This window comes from Phyllobates terribilis, unplaced genomic scaffold (genome assembly GCF_046119375.1).
Source record: "Phyllobates terribilis strain yellow unplaced genomic scaffold, ASM4611937v1 Scaffold_1__5_contigs__length_1240528914, whole genome shotgun sequence".
Classification (NCBI taxonomy): domain Eukaryota; kingdom Metazoa; phylum Chordata; class Amphibia; order Anura; family Dendrobatidae; genus Phyllobates; species Phyllobates terribilis.
Genome location: NW_027362761.1, coordinates 452,792,387 through 452,813,120, shown reverse-complemented (window position 1 = coordinate 452,813,120; position 20,734 = coordinate 452,792,387). Strand labels below are relative to the sequence as shown.

Below are 20,734 nucleotides of genomic sequence, written 5' to 3'. Positions count from 1 at the left end.
TTTACAGGGTGATTCCATAATTTTTTCTCAGAATTGAGTGATTCCATAATTTTTTCCCTCTGCTTTGTCTGAAAAAATTACCCTTACTGAGTACCACATTTTTAATCTTGATTTCTTTTAGTATTTCTTAAAGCCCTAAAGTTGCCATTTGAAATGACTTTAGTTTTGTGCCATGTCTGTGATCTGCTTTTTTCAACAACATTAAACAACTGAATGAACATCCTCCGAGCCCGGTGATTCCATAATTTTTGCCATGGGTTGCAGCTTCCTATTAGATGGTCGAGTTTGCTCATCTGTTGCCTTGGGTACTTTGGTGCAATTCAGGAGGTTGGCAAAAAGAATACCACTCTAAAAACCTGTAGATTTTGCAACAACAACAAAAATCAATTGGAAAACACTTTTTACCAACCAGAAACATGATTTCTATCGAAAACTGAATGCCAAAAACCACCAGAAACAAACCATGCCCACCTTAAAGGGCTTTACTGGTTCAGAATGCGGATGGCCAATCTTTATTAATATCTGATCGGTAGTGGTTTGACTGCTGAATAAATGCTTGAAGAGACTGCAGAGATTGGCAAGTACTGCAGCCTCTCCTATGGTTTATCTGCAACCAGTCTACACAATAGCCTTCACTTCAACGGAACAGCGCTGCAGTTACCCTGCCAGGGGCATACATAGAAACTATGGGGCCCTATAGCAGAAGTTCTAATTGAGCTACATCCCCCAACAAAAAAAAGTACAAAATATTCAGCGGAGTCAAAGGAAAGCATATCTCACAACTTTGAAGTCTTTAGGCTATGTTCACACATTGCGTGTTTTATGCAAATTTTCAGCTGCATTTTACAGTACCAGCAAAGTCTATGAGATTCCAGAAATCTCATGCACACAGCTTTGCTTTTTTGAGCTTTGCGTCTTTTTTGCAGAATTATTATTATTACTAATATTTATTATTATAGCGCCATTAATTCCATGGCGCTTTACATGTGAAAAAGGGGTATACATAGCAAACAACAAGTACAATAGTTTGAACAAAAACAAGTCACTGACTGGTACAGGAGGAGAGAGGACCCTGCCCGCGAGGGCTCACAATAGAGATTGTCACTTCTTTCAGCGTTTTTTCAACGTTTTTCACCTATTGAAAGTAATGGGTAGTGAAAAACTGCTGAAAAACGCCTAGTGTGAACATAGCTATCAGGTTTTTCTGCGTTTTTAGTGAAAAAAAGCAAGTACAACAGTATGTGAAAAGCATTTATTTTTGTGATTTTACCATGTTATCTTTGTCACCTGAGATGGCACCTTGGATTAGAACAGTTTAATTAACTTAGTGAGGTGTACACAGTAAACATTGGCTCACCTAGGTGTGAGATTGAACAATACCTGTGGCTTAGGGAGGTGTGAAATTGAACAATGCCTGAGCAACTCAGTGGGAGACCATAGTGTGAAATAGTGTGAAAACAAATAGTGTCCAACAAACTCAATGCACTGCCAGTGTTTTAGGTAAACTATTTCGAGCAATTAATCTCTGCCACTGTTACATTTTAAATTCCGGTTAATATGGTTTCACATATATCTTGCATTGGTGACCTGTGTTCATGCTTCTGTGGCGGAAGCAAAGCTTAACTTTGGGATCCTGAAAAATGCACCAAAACCTGCGTTTTGATGCAGCTTCTTTCGTGCCAAGAGATCAGGTTTTACTGCAGAAAAAAAAAACCAATGTGTGAACATAGCCTTACGAAGTAATTTTCCTCCTACTGAAGCCCTAGATTCACCTTTCATTGTCCTCATAAAGTATGAGGCCAAAAAAGTGCCACACAAACACTGTATGATACCCCCACAATTAATTCCTCCACACAAACAGTATGATGACCCTACTGTACCCATCTCAACTTCCCTGGGAAAGTATGGTGCCCCAAGACAGCATGATCCCCCAACTGTGGCCCCCATACAGCCCTCCATGAAGTATAATCGGCCTACATACAGTACAATTGCCCCACACCTCACCACATTGTAAAATGGCCCCCACTAGCCCTCCAAACAGTATAGGGCCCCCACTCAGCCCTCCACGCACTATGATGGACCCCACACAAACCTTACCACTGTATAATTGCTTGCATATAGTATAATGGCCCGCACATAGCTCTCCATAAAGTATAAAGGCCCCCACATAGCCCTCCATATAGTATAATGGGCCCCATGGGCCTACATATAGCATAATGGACCCCATAATTCTCATTTCAATATAATGCACTCCCCATAGACATCCATACAGTATAATGTACTCCCCATAGTACTTCATATACCGTATTTTTCGGACTATAAGACGCACCTAGGTTTTAGAGGAGGAAAATAGAAAAAAACATTTAAGCAAAAAATGTGGTCACGATGCACGATGGGGTCTGCTGCTGACACTGGTATAGGGGTAATGTCCCCCAATTCTGATAATATCCCCCATCCTGGTATATATGCACCCCCTCCTATTATACGTGGCCATCATCCCCATCTTGGTATGCATGGCATCCTCCATCCTGGTATGCATGGCACCCCTCATCCCTATCCTGGTATGCATGGCACCCTTCATCCCCATCCTGGTATGCATGGCACCCCTCATCCCTATCCTGGTATGCATGGCACCCCTCATCCCTATCCTGGTATGCACGGCACCCCTCATCCCTATCCTGGTATGCACAGCACCCCTCATCCCTATCCTGGTATGCATGGCATCTCTAATTCCTATCCTGGTATGCATGACATCCCTCATCCTTATCCTGGTATACATGGCCCCCTTATCCTTATCCTGGTATGCATGGCCCCCTTATTCTTATCCTGGTATGCATGGAAGCCTCATCCTTATCCTGGTATGTATGGTCCCCCTAATCCCCATTACGCTGCACAAAAAAAAACACTCCTACTCACCTTCCTTCTCTCTCCTCCAGTGCCATGCGCGGCTCACAAGGAGAGATCAGCTGCCGGAAGTCACTGCTCCCCACGCTGGGACTGTGTGCGTGGGGAGCAGTGACTTCATGCTCCTTAATAGCCGGCACACAGCGTAGCTGCAGAGCGGCTCCTGCTGCTGCCGGCCGATCGCGAGTGCCCGCTGATAAAGGGCATGAATATTCACCCCTCTCTACTCCCATGGGCGTGGAGAGGGGTGAATATTCATGCCCTTTAATAGCGGGCACACGCGATCGCGCGGCAGCAGCAGGAGCCGTGCTGCGGATACACTGTGTGCCGCTATTAAGGAGCATGCATATTCAGTGCTCCCCCTGCCCATGGGCGTGGGGAGCAGTGAATATTCATTTTCTTTAGCAGAGGGGACAGTGTAAGCTGCAGCAGGCGGCTGCTGCCTCCTGTGCCCCGTTCCTGGGCCGCTACCGCTCCCCCTCACACCCCACACAGTATATATATATATACCCCCCCAACATTCGGACTGTAAGACGCACACCCCATTTTCCTCAAAAATTTTGGAGGGAAAAGGTGCGTCTTATAGTCCGAAAAATAAGGTAGTATAATGCACTCTCCATAGTCCTCCATACAATATACTGCACTCCCCATATTCCTCCATACAGTATTATGGCCACAATTGAAACCACAATCGGCATCCAAGATGGCAATACAGTTGAACATGAGATGACAGACAGGAAAAGAGCGGGGCCCAGCACCTGCCACCTGCTCTGGCACAGGGCCCCCTCGGCTCACGGGTCCCATAGCAGCTGCGTGGCCTGCCGCTATTGGCGGTACACCATTGTATCCAGCACAGTGGCATCTAGCAAGCACATTGCCATTGTTTACAAAGAGCAGCGTTCAAGGAAGAACAGTTATACAATGTATGTACAAATTATACCTACATGAGTAAGCATGCAGCGCTAAGATATATTGTAATATCACTGCATATGAGGGAATGTGAAGATATATAAAATGGTCTTATACATTCTGATGTCCATGGTTATTTACACAATGAACCCAGTTGGGTGATGTAGGGTACAAATACAAGCTATGTGTAGTTGTGGCAAAGAACGAGCTGACTACCAGGGTTGATAAAATGGCATACAGGAAAAGCATCTTGAGGACATTAAGAGAAGCCACTTAATCTTAGAGACCATGACTGCAGTCCTTCAAATGGATTCAAGCAAGAATCCAGCGGAAAGAAGAACTGAAATAGCTGTTTACTCACAATCCTTAAGAACCTTGACAAATCTAGATGAAGAATGGTGATATTGCACTTTCCATAAGCAAAACTCCATGTGTTAAACTGACACCTATGAATGCAAACTCAAGGCTGTAATTGCAGCTAAATATACAAGTGGCTTACAGCAGCAGAAGAATAAAGCATTGCATTTTTGTGTGTTTAATAATTGTAATCAATCACATTGCAGAAATTTGTTTTCACGTTATCATGTCTTTTTTGCCGATTAGTGTAAAAAAAACCTAATTAAATCAAAAGAGTTGTCATAGAACAGAGCATGAAAAATTTAACAGGGGTAAATACTTTTTATAGTCACTCTAGCTCTTCTAATATGTGATATGTCCCTTATAGACATTCATTGCATCACCAAGTCCAAGTGACATACAATACAATATCACATGCTTGTCAGTCATTTGGGTTATGAATATAAATTGTAAATCACATCAACTACACTAAGTGGATCCCTACAGCTGGCTCTCCTCTTAGTACTGCAGCAAAACCAATTCAAATAGGGTGGCGGCCTCTTAAATTATTGGTGTAGTTGAGAGGAATATTTAATTAAAGTTGTTAGCGGTGTATAACAGTGTGAAAAAGTTTTAGGCAGGTGTATACAAAACACTACAGAGTAAGAATGCTTTAAAAAATAGAAGTGTTAATAGTTTGTTTTTTTACCAATTAACAAAATGAAAGGTGAATGAGAAAAAGTAAAATGAAATCACATCAATATTTAGTGTGATATTCCTCTGCCTTCAAAACAGCAACAACTTCTCTAGGTACACTGTCACACAATTTTTGAAGGCACTCGGCAGAGAGGATGTGACTGTGACAAGCATCTTGGAGAACGAACCACAGATCTTCTGTGGATGTCACTTGTGCAAATCCTTCTGTCTCTGCATATAATTTCACAGACTCGATGTTGAGATCTGGGCTCTGTGGGGCCATATGATCACTTCCGGGACTCCATGTTCTTCTTTACACTGAAGATAGTTCTTAACGACATTGGCTGTATTTTTGAGGTCATTGTCCTGCTGCAGAATTAATTTGTAGTTAATTAGATGCCTCCCTGATAGTAATGCATGATGGATAAGATCTGCCTGTATTTCTCAGGACATCATTAATCCCGACCACTTCTCCAACTCCAGTTACTGAAATGCAGCTCAAATGCATCCTACCACAGAAGCTATGGTTCTCAACATTGCCTATTTCTTTAAGCTTCTTCAAAAGAGCTTGAACAGCATAGCTTGATACCCAAGTCTGCTTTGAAATCTTTGTTTGGGAGAGACTCCTTGCTGATGCAGTATAACTACCTTGTGTCTAATTGCTGTGCTCAGAATTTCCATGGTGTATGACTAGTAACATAAAAGTATATTTCACAACCTCACCTTTGTAGCAGAGCTCAGCTGTTCCTCACCAAGCTTTAACCCCTTTACAACCCAAGGTAGTTTGCACGTTAATGACCGGGCCAATTTTTACTATTCTGACCACTGTCACTTTATGAGGTAATTACTCTGGAACGCTTCAACGGATCCCCCTGATTCTGATACTGTTTTTTCTTGACATACTGTACTTCATGATTGTGGTAAAATGTATTCGATATCACTTGCGTTTATTTGTGAAAACAACGGAAATTTGGCAAAAATTTTGCAATTTTCAAAATTAGAATTTTTATGCCCTTAAATCAGAGAGATATGTCACACAAAATAGTTAATAAATAACATTTCCCACATGTCTACTTTACATCAGCACCATTTTGGAACTAATTTTTTTTTTTTTATTAGGGAGCTATAAGGGTTAAAAGTTCAACAGCGATTTCTCATTTTTCCAACAAAATGTACAAAACCATTTTTTTAGGGACCACATCACATTTGAAGTCACTTTGAGAGGTCTTAATGACAGAAAATGCCCAAAAGTGACACCATTCTAAAAACTGCTCCCCTTAAGGTGCTCAAAACCACATTCAAGAACATTATTAACCCTTCAGGTGCTTCAAAGGAATTTTTGAAATGTGGAAGAAAAAAATGAACATTTAACTTTTTTCACAAAAATGTTACTTTAGACCCAACTTTTTTTATTTTTGCAGGGGTAACAGGGAAAAATGGACCTCAAAATTTGTTTTGCAATTTCCCCTGAGCACGCAGATACCCCATATGTGGGGAAAAACCACTGTTTGGGCGCACGGCAGGGTTCGGAAGGGAAGGAGCGCCATTTCACTTTTTGAATGTAAAATTTGCTTGAATAATTAGCGGACGCCATGTTGCGTTTGGAGACCTCCTGATGTGCCTAAACAGTGGAAACCCCCCACAAATGACCCCAATTTGGAAACTACATTCCTCAAGGATTTTATCAAAGGGTATAGTGAACATTTTGAACCCAGAGGTATGACACAGAATTTAATAAAATTAGGTCATTATATTGAATAAGTTGTCATTAGTCTTGAGCGCAAGTCCTCGCTACTTGAGTTTGCATCGGGTACTCAGGTATGCACCATGTATCAAAGGTGCTTGAGTGACATGCTCGAGTCCGAGCCCGCATGTTTCATGGTTATTAGACCCCTCCCCCAAAAAAATCATGCTTGGATCGCTCATGCATGGCAGGCAATCCCCGCAAGGTTTTTTTGGCCGCAAAGCATATGGGGCGGAGACTCGAGCATGTCACTCGAGCACCCGATGCAAACTTAAGTAGCAAGCACTTGCGCTCAACACTAGTCGCCATATAGTCATCTTTTTTTATTTTATTTTTGAAAAAAATCCCAACCCTAACCAGAACCCTAATACAACCCCAACCCTAGCCCAACCCTAACCCTAACCCTAGCCCCAACCCTAACACAATCCTAACCCTAGAGTTTATTTTTTACGCCGTTCCTCGTGCGGTATAAGTGATTAGAAGACTTTATTCTTCGGGTCGGTGCGATTTCTATTCTGATTTTTGGTTATATCAAGAACCATCCAATATTCTTTAAGGACTATTTAGCATTAAATCAAAAAAATGGAAGTAGATGACTACAAATGGGCCAGTAAAGTCTTCGACATGATAAATATCCATATACAATATAGACTTAAAACTGCCCCATCTCAAAAAGCCTCAACTGATACTGCCTGTCATGGAGGTTGGCACCCTAATATACGAGATTGGCGCCCCCATTCAACGGTGGCTGTCCCTCACTTTCTCTGCTATACCCTGATAATGTGACTACACTTGCGGTCTAGTGAGCGCCAGCCAGAAACGCCCAGGAGGCTGTCCCTAGGATGCCAATGCAAAAGAGAAGACCAGCTGCCATGGAGAACTGGAGAGGACAACGGACAGGGTGCAAATCTAATTGTTCATCTCTAGCCAGCAGATTTCACTATATAAACCATACACAGATCTCTTAGCTCTGATAAGGCTGCTATATTGATGTCAAAAATTCATGTCAGAATTGCTTTTTGAACCTTTCCCTGCCTCACATTAAAATTAAATTTTATTAGTTCAACTCTGGTTAAAATAAAGTGATTACTTTAATATTAGGATTATGCAGCCATCCTGACATGCATTTACTCACAATAAGCACACTGGCTTCATCAAGTCAAAAAGATTTATTTAATAACGTATGCAGTTTATACTGCAAAATCTGGTGATAAATCTGGTTTAACTATTTATTTTCTGTAATTAGATTATTCACTTGATTTAGAAAATACTTGAACGTGTACATGAAATATGGAAAAAAACAACACGCAAAAAAAAATATAGTAATATTTTCACTATCCATGATAAATATAAAACTTTGCTCTGCTTCATATGTAGTCAATTCACCTCAAAATGGTTTATTAATCACATCAAACCTCTTTTGAAATTAAAGCCAGCTTGAGAAGCTCATAATGGTCACCTGTTATTAAAGAAGAAAGCCGCATAGGGCCATATAGTACATCAACTATATGGTCAACCATGTTATTTACAGGATGGGTCCATCTGAGAGGGGACAACGTTTTGTTACTTGCCATAGCTGATCGAGGAGGTTCCCGAGCAATGGACTTTCCTCAATGGCATCAATTTGCCTCAACTGCTTAAAGGGAATCTGTCAGCAGGTTTTTGCTATGTAATCTGAAGACAGCATAAGGTAAGGGTTAAAACACAGATTTCAGTGATGCCTCTCTTATCAAGTTCCGTGGTTTTGTTTTCTTTAGCATTAGGAGCTTATCATTGCTGTGACACAGCAAGCATGTGATATGCACCTCATTGAATATGACAATGTATATACAGAGGCTGGTGTGGGTGGGGTTAGCTTCCTCAGCTCTGCTGCATTGCTAAATCTAAAAGCTCTGATTGCGTCAGAACCGCTGCACCCAGTAAATTAACTGATACATCATTGGATTTAGCTTCTCGTTACCTACAACAGGCTACTCTCAGATGAGTTAGTAACAAGGAGAAAATAGACGATCAAAAAGCCATAAATATATAAATATATCAAAAGTTTATTTGACAGATAATAGCATAAAGGGGTAAAACACAGATACCATAGACAAAAACCAGAATCCACGTGTTGAATATGTCATTGTATAATAGCAAAATTGCGAAATAGATAGTCACTAACACAGCCCCATATTCCAAAATACAATCAATAGATATCTATCAAATATCATAGTGTGCCCTTAGACATAATAATAATATTCATGTAGCAATCACATATAGAGCCATAGAGCCATAGAGGTCCCGCTATACATACCAATGGAAAATTTGCAAGGGAAATCTATGAGCAGGCAGTCAGGGCACAGGGGCAGAAGACAGGCTACACACGTGGAGCAGGAGCCCCGACGCGCGTTTCGGATGTCCCTTCGTCAGGGGGCTTGGAAACATGTGTGGAGGATCCACGTTATATCGGCACTACGCGATGCCGAAAACCGGAAGTGACGCATGCGTCACCATGGAGACCGCGACGCCAAGCGGCATCCGCGTCACATGACAACCGGCGGCAGGCCACACGTGACCCGACGTCGGAAGGCACCAGAGACGCGGAGAGCCGGTCAGCGTCTAGGACCCACAGCGCGCATGCGTGCAAGGTCAGTTCACAGGGCACATACAAGGATATAGACATAACTATATATACATTCTATACATTGGGACAGTATGGAACCAGATACCTATCAGAGCATATGAAATACATTAACCACACATCCACAACATGACCATGAAGAGATATATATAGTATGGTATGATAGCATGTAGTCACTATAGTAGCCTCTCAGATGAGGTAGCAAAAACCTGCTGACAGAATCCCTTTAACGAAAAAAACCCTTTAAAAAGAACCTGTCAGCAGTTTCATGCTGTCCTAACCACCAGTCACATGAAATAGTACCAGGCTACCTAACTGTAGTATACTATTTTCTTTGAAATATAGTTAGAGGTAGAACCAGGTACAAGGAGAAGAGTTTGCTGTATGGATTCCCGCCGGATGCGCCTCACCCAACATGGCTTGATTGACAAATTTTGACCTGTCAATCACACCAAGAGGAAGAAAAAAAGCCAGAGATGTTACCTTTAAAGGTAACCTGTCAGTAGTTTCAAGCTACCCAAAGCAATCCCATTCCAGTGTCCAGGCACAGGTAGAAGTGACCACTAAATGGCTTTTCTCTGACTTCTCACCACCTGTTAATCTCACCAAATAGAGCGAGGAAAAAAGCCAAAGGGGAACTGCTAAGCAGACACTTCTGCACATGCCGGACACTGCAATGGGATAGCAGGAAACTACTAACATGTTACAAGGTAAACTACAATCTACATCCATATTAGAGATGATTTTAGGGAACTGTTGTAGGAATTTCCAGAAATTTTGCGAAATATTTATAGAACATCTGAATGTACCCAGGTATAAAGAAGTTATTATTTTCTACAACCTCGAACAATGAACTTCAAGCATAGATCTGTATAACAGGGTACCTGTGTAGCAGAAGTTCTCCCAAGGTCACAGGATTCACGAGCAAGCAGTAAGGTAGCAGCTTTGACCAATCCCAGCTCTCTTCCATTGCGGTAGACTGCTAATAGAATTGAAGGTGGATTTAATAGTAATTAATCATAACTAACGGCACCAGTAATTTATCCATTATAAACTATGGGGGAAAGGCGGGCTTGGCCTGTTAGAATAAATCAACTTCAGACAGCCTACTTTTTATTCCAATAAGACAACAATTAATTTACAAATCCACTAAGTGGTGTAGTCATTATTTATTAAAAGATAAATCAATTTTTGTACCACATTCCAACTGTTAGTGGCAATTTGCCCAACTACTTTGTCTGAGAGCTATAGTCTTTGTTTGAAAGGAGAAATAAATGGATGCCTTGAATGCTCAGTAACAATTTACAATTTCCTACTGTCAGCAAGAAGTTTACCAGGAAATAAACAGAGGGGGAGCTACGATTTATGCTGCATGATGCATCTTAATTAGAAGCCATTTTATGGTTCTAATCTAAAATTGGTATCATGGATTGAAACAAACAGATGGTTCACATACATATTTGGGAACATGCGAGTTACAAAACCTTGTTATCTATGACCGAGTACACAATAAATAAAAAACTATTTACTGGTTATGAGTGAAGGCTAGATGTCAGCTGGAAATGCATCTAAGCTTTAAAGGGAAGTATCACAAATATCATTGTTGGGAACAACACATATGATTATACCATCAGTCACAAACTAAACAGCGATGGCCCAGATTCATCAAGACTAGCATTGTTCATATCTTGATAAGGGTGTGTGTCCTGATTCATTAAAGAGGTTGTCCATTACTCAGACAACCCCTTATAAATTACTATGTTCCCCCATGCAAATTAAAAAACAGACTCACCTCCATTGCCAACGCCATTCAAGTGATGTCAGTGCCAGATTTTCAGTGCCATTTCCATATCATGTGAGCCCTGCTGCCAATCAGCGGTTACTAATGGGCTATTTCGCTCACAAATCTTATGGAAGTAAATAACATCCACAGGAAGTGAGAAAGCAGCAGCTCTTGCTTCTTCCTCATGTCAGTTTTGTCCGAAGGAAGTGAGAGTGATGCGGCACATTACTGGCAGCTGATTGGCAGCAGGGCTCACATGGCATAATAATGTCGGGTTAGCCCCAGGAGACCTGGCGCTGGGACCGAGGGGAGTACAGGCTGTTTTTTTATTTTACATGTGTCAATATAGTGGTTGAGTAGGGGTTGTCTGAGTAGTGGACAACCTCCCTTCCCATTAAGAGACTCACGTACAGTACAGACCAAAAGTTTGGACACACCTTCTCATTTAAAGATTTTTCTGTATTTTCTTGACTATGAAAATTGTACATTCACACTGAAGGCATCAAAACTATGAATTAACACATGTGGAATTATATACTTAACAAAAAAGTGTGAAACAACTGAAAATATGTCTTATATTCTAGGTTCTTCAAAGTAGCCACCTTTTGCTTTGATGACTGCTTTGCACACTCTTGGCATTCTCTTGATGAGCTTCAAGAGGTAGTCACCAGAAATGGTCTTCCAACAATCTTGAAGGAGTTCCCAGAGATGCTTAGCACTTGTTGGCCCTTTTGCCTTCACTCTGCTGTCCAGCTCACCCCAAACCATCTCGATTGGGTTCAGGTCTGGTGACTGTGGAAACCAGGTCATCAGGCGTAGCACCCCATCACTCTCGTTCTTGGTCAAATAGCCCTTACACAGCCTGGAGCTGTGTTTGGGGTCATTGTCCTGTTGAAAAATATATGATGGTCCAATTAAACGCAAACCGGATGGAATAGCATGCCGCTGCAAGATGCTGTGGTAGCCATGCTGGTTCAGAATGCCTTCAATTTTGAATAAATCCCTAACAGTGTCACCAGCAAAGCACCCCCACACCATCACACCTCCTCCTCCATGCTTCACAGTGGGAACCAGGCATGTAGAGTCTATCCTTTCACCTTTTCTGCGCCGCACAAAGACACAGTGGTTGGAACCAAAGATCTCAAATTTGGACTCATCAGATCAAAGCACAGATTTCCACTGGTCTAATGTCCATTCCTTGTGTTCTTTAGCCCAAACAAGTCTCTTCTGCTTGTTGCCTGTCCTTAGCAGTGGTTTCCTAGCAGCTATTTTACCATGAAGGCCTGCTGCACAAAGTCTCCTCTTAACAGTTGTTGAAGAGATGTGTCTGCTGCTAAAACTCTGTGTGGCATTGACCTGGTCTCTAATCTGAGCTGCTGTTAACCTGCGATTTCTGAGGCTGGTGACTCGGACAAACTTATCCTCAGAAGCAGAGGTGACTATTGGTCTTCCTTTCCTGGGGTGGTCCTCATGTGAGCCAGTTTCTTTGTAGCGCTTGATGGTTTTTGCAACTGCACTTGGGGACACTTTCAAAGTTTTCCCAATATTTCGGACTGACTGACCTTCATTTCTTAAAGTAATGATGGCCACTCGTTTTTCTTTACTTAGCTGCTTTTTTCTTGCCATAATACAAATTCTAACAGTCTATTCAGTAGGACTATCAGCTGTGTATCCACCAGACTTCTGCACAACACAACTGAGGGTCCCAACCCCATTTATAAGGCAAGAAATCCCACTTATTAAACATGACAGGGCACACCTGTGAAGTGAAAACCATTTCCGGTGACTACCTCTTGAAGCTCATCAAGAGAATGCCAAGAGTGTGCAAAGCAGTCATCAAAGCAAAAGGTGGCTACTTTGAAGAACCTAGAATATAAGACATATTTTCAGTTGTTTCACACTTTTTTGCTAAGTATATAATTCCACATGTGTTAATTCATAGTTTTGATGCCTTCAGTGTGAATGTACAATTTTCATAGTCAAGAAAATACAGAAAAATCTTTAAATGAGAAGGTGTGTCCAAACTTTTGGTCTGTACTGTATATTAAAAATTAAGAGTGATTTAAAAGTGATGCACGCTTCCGTGCACCTCACCACAAATCTTTCTCCAGTCAGAGACTGAAGTACGATTTGTAGCGTAAAGTATGAGAGACTACCTGTCCCGGCCCATCGTGACAAAGCTGAAAACGCCAAAAGTTACATTGTGCAAAAATGTAACAGCAAGTGTTTACGCCAGGATAAATACATTGGTGAATCAGAGCAGTTGTGTCAAATAAAAAAAAAAATCACTACATTTATTAAGTACAATTAAAACGTAAAAGACAAAAATGATACATTAATGGAGTGGCACATCTGTGCTGCTACTCTATCTAATATCCATAGGAATGCTAGAGATAATGTGACTTAGGATTCCAGTTAATCTCCATAGGACAAAACAAAAAAAAATATGAAAAAAAACAAAACAATAGTAGATGGGTTGATCGCCAGTCTTGATGAATGGTTCTCTAAAGTAAGATGCGCCATATTCATTAAGTGGTATGAGTCTCTTTAGAAGCCATACACCAGAGTAAGGAAAGCGCTCCAGTTGGGGGCTGCAGTACATTTCTGTGCTAATTCTGCGCTTTTGTCAGATGGGTCCCGCCATTACCACTCCCAGATAAGCTCCACACACTTTTCAAAAAGTGGCCAAAGCTGGGTAAAAATGGCAAAAGTCGATACATTTTTGCACAACTCACAGTTGAAACATTTTTACACCTACATTCAGATTAAAACTATTTGGTGAATCAGGATTACAGTATATGGGCAACCTATCTGACATCAGTTTGCTAGAATTTTAGCCACAACTATTGCTAAGGTAAGTACACAACTAAGCAATCTCTAGACAGACAGCAATAGAACAGAATACAATGAAGAGCTCATTGATTTTCGACAACTCACTGTCACAATCATGCCACTCTTACAATAAATCACTTTACAACAAATGATGTTATTGTAAAGAGAATAATGGATTTTGCAATGAGATGTTCAAAAAGCATGTATAATGTCTGGGCGTCTACATACTATTGAATTTAGGCAATTGATTCACAATATATGGATACTGGAATGTATCCTAATAGGTAATATTATGGTAATAGTCATACCTCACTCAGCACATTGACACTTGGCAGCAAAAACTTTTGAAAAGGGTTGAAGGTTGATAGCTGGTCCTCCGTGGTGAAGCTCAATTTAAACGCCTTGGAAAAAGTTTTATTCTTTTCAGAGTGCTCAGAAGACAAGGCCTCATATAAGTATTCCTAAAAGGAAACATGGATTAGTGCATATGAATAGCACAAAAGCACAGATACAGTTGTAATAAAATTATTCAACCCCAATCTCAAATTCAGTTCATTAGCAAAATTTACAATTGTTTGTTAGCAATAAACCAATGAAATAAGAACAATTTAAATAACTAAAACTAAAAACAACCATTATAATAAGTGGTTTCTCTTAAATTCAACCCAAAATGGCACTTTTAATGATTAGTGCAGTCTCCGAATTATTCAATCCCATTCACATCAAGCATCTTTAGGTTTTAGTACTTAGTAGAGCACCTTTGACGGTTATGACCTGCTGAAAATGTGATGCTTAACCGCATAAATCATCTTCAGACAATGTTCCTCAGAAATCTTAGTCTATTCCTCATGGGCAGTGGCCTCCAGTTCAGTAATATTCTTTGAGTTTGGGTGCTGCAAACTCCTTCTTCAAATCACACCAACGATGTTCTACTGGGCCCATGTCACGTGATTATGACTGCCATGCTAGCATCTTCAAAGACTTCTTCTGAAACCAAGCCTTGGTTGTATTTGAGGTAGGCTTGAAATCCTTGCCCTAAAGGAAGGTTCAATTACACCAAATCATCAGCTGCATCAAAGAAGGCATGACTTTCTCTGAGGATTTCTTGATACTTGACTGAATCCATCTTGCCTTCTGGACGCTGTAGGTTTTCGAGTGCCATAGGAAGCAAAGCAGCCCCAGAGCATCACCGAGTCTTCCATGCTTCAGTGTAGGTAGTGTGATATTTCAGAGTATGCTTCATTCATCCTTCTCCAGACATATTGGCTGATCCATAGGTCAGAAAAGTTTCTGTTTTGTTTAATTCCTCTATAGAAACCCCCCCCCCCAAAAAAAATATTTGGTTTTCTAAAGCCAAGCAAACCCCTCCTATTTGCCTACTATTCCCCTAAATTGCCGCCTCTGTGCTAAATTACCATATTACCCCCTCGCCTGCACGTCACAGGGCCCTGTGAAATGCGTGTCCTGCTCTGCCTCCCCACCCGTGCATGCGCAAAGCGCAGCTCCCATGGAGTGCTCTTTGTTCCTCTCCGGCCCCGTTTGGCTGCGTACTGCGCCGCAGCCTTGTATTGCGCAAGCGACGGTGAGTCACAGAGACTTCCGCTCCGCTGGCAGTACGCAGCCAAACGGGGCCAGAGGGAAACAAAGCGAACTCCATGGGAGCGGCGCTTTGCGCATGCGCGGGTGGGGTGGCAGAGCAGGGCATGTCACAGGGCCCTGTGACATGCAGGGGAGGGGGTAATATGGTAAATTAGCACAGAGGCGGCGATTTAGGGGAATAGTAAGCAGAAAGGAGGGGTTTGCTTGGTGTCCCCCGGATGCCAAGCCTCTGTAAAACAGACTTTACAAAACCAGATTTCTCTGCTATCAGACCTCTACTATGGGCCATACAGGTAAGTATAGATTTATTTTTCTATCACCTGTATGGCCATAATAGAGGTCTGATATCGCCCAGGGGGTGACACATTCCCTTTAAACCTGATAATTGTAAACTATGCTTCCAGCTATATCCCTAGGAGCAGTCATTTCCTTTGCTATCTTTTTGCATCCCTTTTCTGGTTGGTGCAAGGCAATGATCTCTTCTCTTAATTTTTTGGACCAGTCTCTTGACAACCCAAACATGTTAGTAAACTGGAGGCCATTCCTCAGGAACGCTGCCAAAAGCTGGTACCTAGCTAATGGTGCAGCAGGCCATAACAGTTAAAAGGGTGCTCTACTAATTACTAAAGACATTTCTCATGAAGGAGTTGAATAATTCTAAATCTACAGTATTTACATAATTGCAAACAGCAGAATTTTTTTAAAATTTTTCTAATAAATCCATTTTGCAAGAAGCGTTTAATCATTTTTATTGCAACTTTATGTCTATAATCTACAAGGATATAGGGTAGATAAGTAATTCCTAACCAGGGTTCCCAGGAATAAGTTCCTCTGAAACAATACAGACTCTTTATCCACAAAACTATATATTAATCTGCATGGCTTCACCTGTTCTATAACCTGCTGTTGGCAGCTCAAACTCCATGCCAATGTGATAGGTTTGCTTTAATATACGGATTTGACAGAAAAAATAAGAACCTACCAGAGATTAAGGTCACGTCACATTAGGAAAAAAACTAAAAATGACTAAAATCTTTGTACTGAATCATATTTAAGTACAATTTTAACCAATGCACTATAGGCCTTTATGTTAATATCTTATAATTAAATTTCAGTTGAGGATTAATATGAAATTTATACAATATTTTTATTCAATATTCCAAATGTTGTAATCAAACCTTTGAATAAAAAACCGAAATAGTAAAAAATCCAATTTCCATGTAATGCTTAATTTGCTATTGACTTTAAAAAGTATTACCAAGTCTTTGACGAATGCTTAGCTGCCAGCACAGCCTGCCTCAACCCAATACACACCTAATTGCTCGGCAAAAAGACAGTTTCCCTACCTCATTGAGCTGGATGATGTGATGAATTTGCCTCAGGTACTCGCTGCCACCTGCTTTGTGGCAGATATCCAGTACCATCATGTTTATTTTCTGCTCAGTCAGATCGAGCCTGCTGCCTTGGTCTTTTAATACTGAACTGTCTTCTTGCATCGCAAAGTCACTGGAAAAAGAGAAAATACAAAGTCTGCAAGAACTGCAAGTAGAATAAAGTGCTGCCACTGCCAACAGACAGCATCTAGAATATGTACATTCTGCAGTCAACGCATGGATATCGTACTTTATACATATATTTTAGCTCATCTAAAATAAAAACTATTTTTTTAAGTTATATTTTATAGGTGAAAATCAACACGAGTTTATCTTTTACACACAAGTCGTCCTTGTACATATAGACTTGTCTATGTTATGTCTGGTGCACCACCATTCTTCTCAAGTCCCCGGAACAAAGAAGGTGACCGATTACTTCTGTCTTGGGCGGGATATGTGCTTCGATCGACAGTCGCCCTCATGCCTACACCAGAAAAAAAAATGCCATCACTCTACCCAATGCTTTTGGGACTCTCAAAAAATAAATCATCATGGTTCCCTATAAATGGCTTCAAAGTAGAAAGAAACCTTAGATCACCAATGGCTCCAGGCAATCACTGGCCGCAGTGATGATTCCAGAAGTTATGGGATATGATCGCTGCAGCCATTGATTGACTAGAGTAAATATGTGACATTATGGAAAGTCACAGTCCTTACCAATGTAAGGCTAGGGCTACACGGTGAGGTGTTGTGTGATAGCAATTCTCAGATTTGTTGCACAACCAAAAACATTGGTCTGTGACAATAGTTGCTGTCATGTAACTACTTATGACCTGCGATTTTGCTGTAAAAATCACGACCAAATTGCAGAAAATTCACGAGCTGCAGTTTCATGCGACTTGCATTTACTCACACTAAAATCTATTGCAAGACAGTGGGCTGTGACACTTTTGGAAACATTTGTTCCAGTAGGTCTACAAAGAATCATTAGATGCAATGCCCCTTTTTTAAACTTAACTTGTCATGTCCCCAAACGTGATTAACCTGCAGATAAAGGGTTAATCTGGAGGTTAATAGTGTTTCAATGCTGTCCGACCACCTTACTGAAAGTGCGGCTACTGGAAGAAAATGAACTTTATTCCTCCCAGTAGCCGCCAGGTTTCAGTCATAGCGGGGCGCCGGATAGGCTTTAGTCACCGCTCAGTACACAGTGAGCAACAGCTGTAAGCACGACCTGGCACTTTGATTGACAGCCAGTTCTGTCAATTAAAATAAATCTGTCCATATACTGTATTCTGTGTAGAAGGAGCTCCTGTACCAGCTATGGAGGCAGACACCTGAAAATATATCTCAAAGATGAATTATGGTGTTGTGAAAAATGTAATGGATATAAGAAGTTGGTGTGGAAAAAAATGCCGCAGAGTAAGAATGCTTTAAACAATAGAAGTGTTAATAGTTTATTTTTTATCAATTAATAAAATGCAAAGTAAATGAACAAAAGAGAAGAAGAATCAGCTGTGATCCCCTGTGTAATATCTGTATACTCTCTTGCTTCCGCCCCTGCTCAGGAGATGTGGTATGATCAGACCATGTTCCTGCACGGTCAGACACAGCAATTACACAGTACAAGGCAGGAGCACATTTATAAGATTATCTCAGCACAGGAACATTTTATTTAAACACATCCAATTGTGGAACTTATTATTATTCCAAAATCTATTGATTAAAATGAACTTTTTTTATGGGAAAACCCCTTTAACAAAAGGTATAACAGCTATGTTAGCTCTGATAACACATCGCAATAAATCCTAATGGACCCCATAGACTGTCAGGTTTCTGTGTTACGGACCATAAAAGTCCGCATACATGAACTAAACTACCTGTCGATACCAGCAAAATCATCTTACGGTGTTTTGTGTATGGGGACCTCCCGACTCTTCCGCGACACCAGAGAGAAGGTTCAGGCATGTTGAATTTCACCTGCCGATCCTTTTTATTCGGGGGCAAAATAAGCTCCTGCCAAACAAGTCTGGCAGCGACGCTCATACATTAGGACACAGGTAAAATAAGTACCATCTTACCAATTAGCAAAGGTATCTCTAATAAGAAGTCCCCTTTTATGCATCTTCACTTGTCGGTAGATTTGACATTTTAGAATGAGAACGACTATTGTGCTTTCTTAGTTTTGTTTGTATAATGAAGCCTATATGGATCAAAGGCAAAAAGAGAAAGCAAAGAGCCCTCGTGTAAGAGTTGTAAATCGGGACCTTTGCTCTCCAATGGCTGACCATGGACCCCTCCTTACTATCTCTCTCGATCAAGAAGCCAATAAATGTAAAATATAAAACCATTGCATGGACTTCATTGTGGATAAATTGATGGATTAATACTAGTCTAAGCAGAGCAAGTCATCAGGTTTTATCAGGTTTTGTTGTGGTGCGGTATGTATTAGGCCATGTGTACTACGCATTCCCTGCCATAGATTATTGCACATTTGCTCCAATGTAAAACATCAACAAAAATGGTTTTACATCAGTTATAAATGTGGTAAAGTGAACAGTAAGAGAACACTGTAATTTTTATTTTTAAACTTTTAGCTTTCCCTATAAAGATAACACAATATATTATAAAAGCTAATTACACCTTTTTAGATTCTAAACCCACCATTCCGATATAAATTATGTCTTCTGCAAATACGTGAGCCTTTCTATGGCATCAGGGCGAGAATTCTATACTACTTTTTATGGCAGGTACAAACCATCTTATTCCAGCAGAGGATTTTCTACGTGTGTACATGAAGATGACATTGAAAAAGTTGAGGGCCCTCTGACAAAGGAGTGTATCACCCGAATTGTATCCTTTCCTGTCCATCACTTTGCAGGTGAAGCAGATGATTGGATTCAGTCAGTGCTATGATTAATGAGTTCCTCTCTGTATTTGGTATAGCCTATCAATCATGTCATTAGGGAGAATGTGCCCTGAAAGAGGCAGACCTCAGCCAAGGAATAACTGCATTCATCTTAATCTGTATATGCACCCAGCCAGCCAAGTCAGGGTCACCATGATGAAAAACAATAATCTTCAACGCCACAAATTACTTTGCAAAGACGGACGTTTCCTCACTTTTTTTGGGCAGCATGTTCTCTAAAATACAAGATGACTGTTTACAGCCTGGGTGTTACTTTGTAGTGAAGGTTATTTTAATGAATAGTAATGTTTTCAGGCAGTGTACAAGACAGGCGGGACATACAGCTGCCACTTTATACAGGGGGAAGTCAAAGTCACATCTAAACTAAACTACTTAAGATTCACTTTGCAGCAGAGGTCATCACTTTATTAAGTCTGTCTGTATTTCTATCTATAGGATCTGAAAACATTGTATTATACTATACTGTATTATATAACATATTGCTGCATAGAATAATTGATGTGCCCATTGCAGGCTGTTACAGCAGATACATCCTTTGTCTTTATGACCCTGTGGAATAAAAGGAAAACATTTCCAAATGGAATGTGCTGAACAACAATTCATGCAAAAGGCTCCAAAAATGGGAAATATTAAAGCTCGACAAAGATATGGTCATTTTTTTTATTATTATTACTGACCATCCACTGGGAAGAAAATTTTTATAACTCAAAGAATTATTCCAGCTCTGCTCCCTTCTGCATCGGGGGGTTAGTGGGAACGGTGACATCACGTCTAGAGATGAGCACACCCGAACTGTAAAGTTCGGGTTCGTACTGGACACCTGGTGTCTGGTGCTGAACTCCGAACATGGACTTCTCCCGGAAGTTTGTTTTAGTGAAAAGAGAGAAAAGAGAGAGAAACTTTGGAAGCCCCCCAGCTCTTCCTATGACCATTTTACAGCACCAAAGTTTGGGTCCCCATTGACTTCTATGGGGTTTGGATTCAAGTTCGGATAGAGTTCTGGTAC

At 40.8% G+C, this 20,734-nt stretch overlaps 1 protein-coding gene across 8 annotated transcripts in view; it reads right to left on the bottom strand.

Moving 5' to 3' along the window:
* The window catches only part of KIAA0825 (KIAA0825 ortholog), a 580,812-nt gene that overhangs the window by 315,467 nt on the left and 244,611 nt on the right, over positions 1-20,734 (bottom strand). For 5 of the 8 annotated variants that reach the window (XM_073678443.1, XM_073678463.1, XM_073678435.1 and 2 more), the window contains 3 exons: positions 16,773-16,932; positions 14,136-14,288; positions 10,097-10,194 (listed from right to left, as the gene is read on the bottom strand). In XM_073678443.1, the coding sequence (XP_073534544.1) occupies positions 10,097-10,194; positions 14,136-14,288; positions 16,773-16,932 (411 nt within the window). The remainder of the gene's footprint in view (positions 1-10,096; positions 10,195-14,135; positions 14,289-16,772; positions 16,933-20,734) is intronic. The other 3 variants (XM_073678470.1, XM_073678453.1, XM_073678489.1) reach the window with 1 other exon arrangement.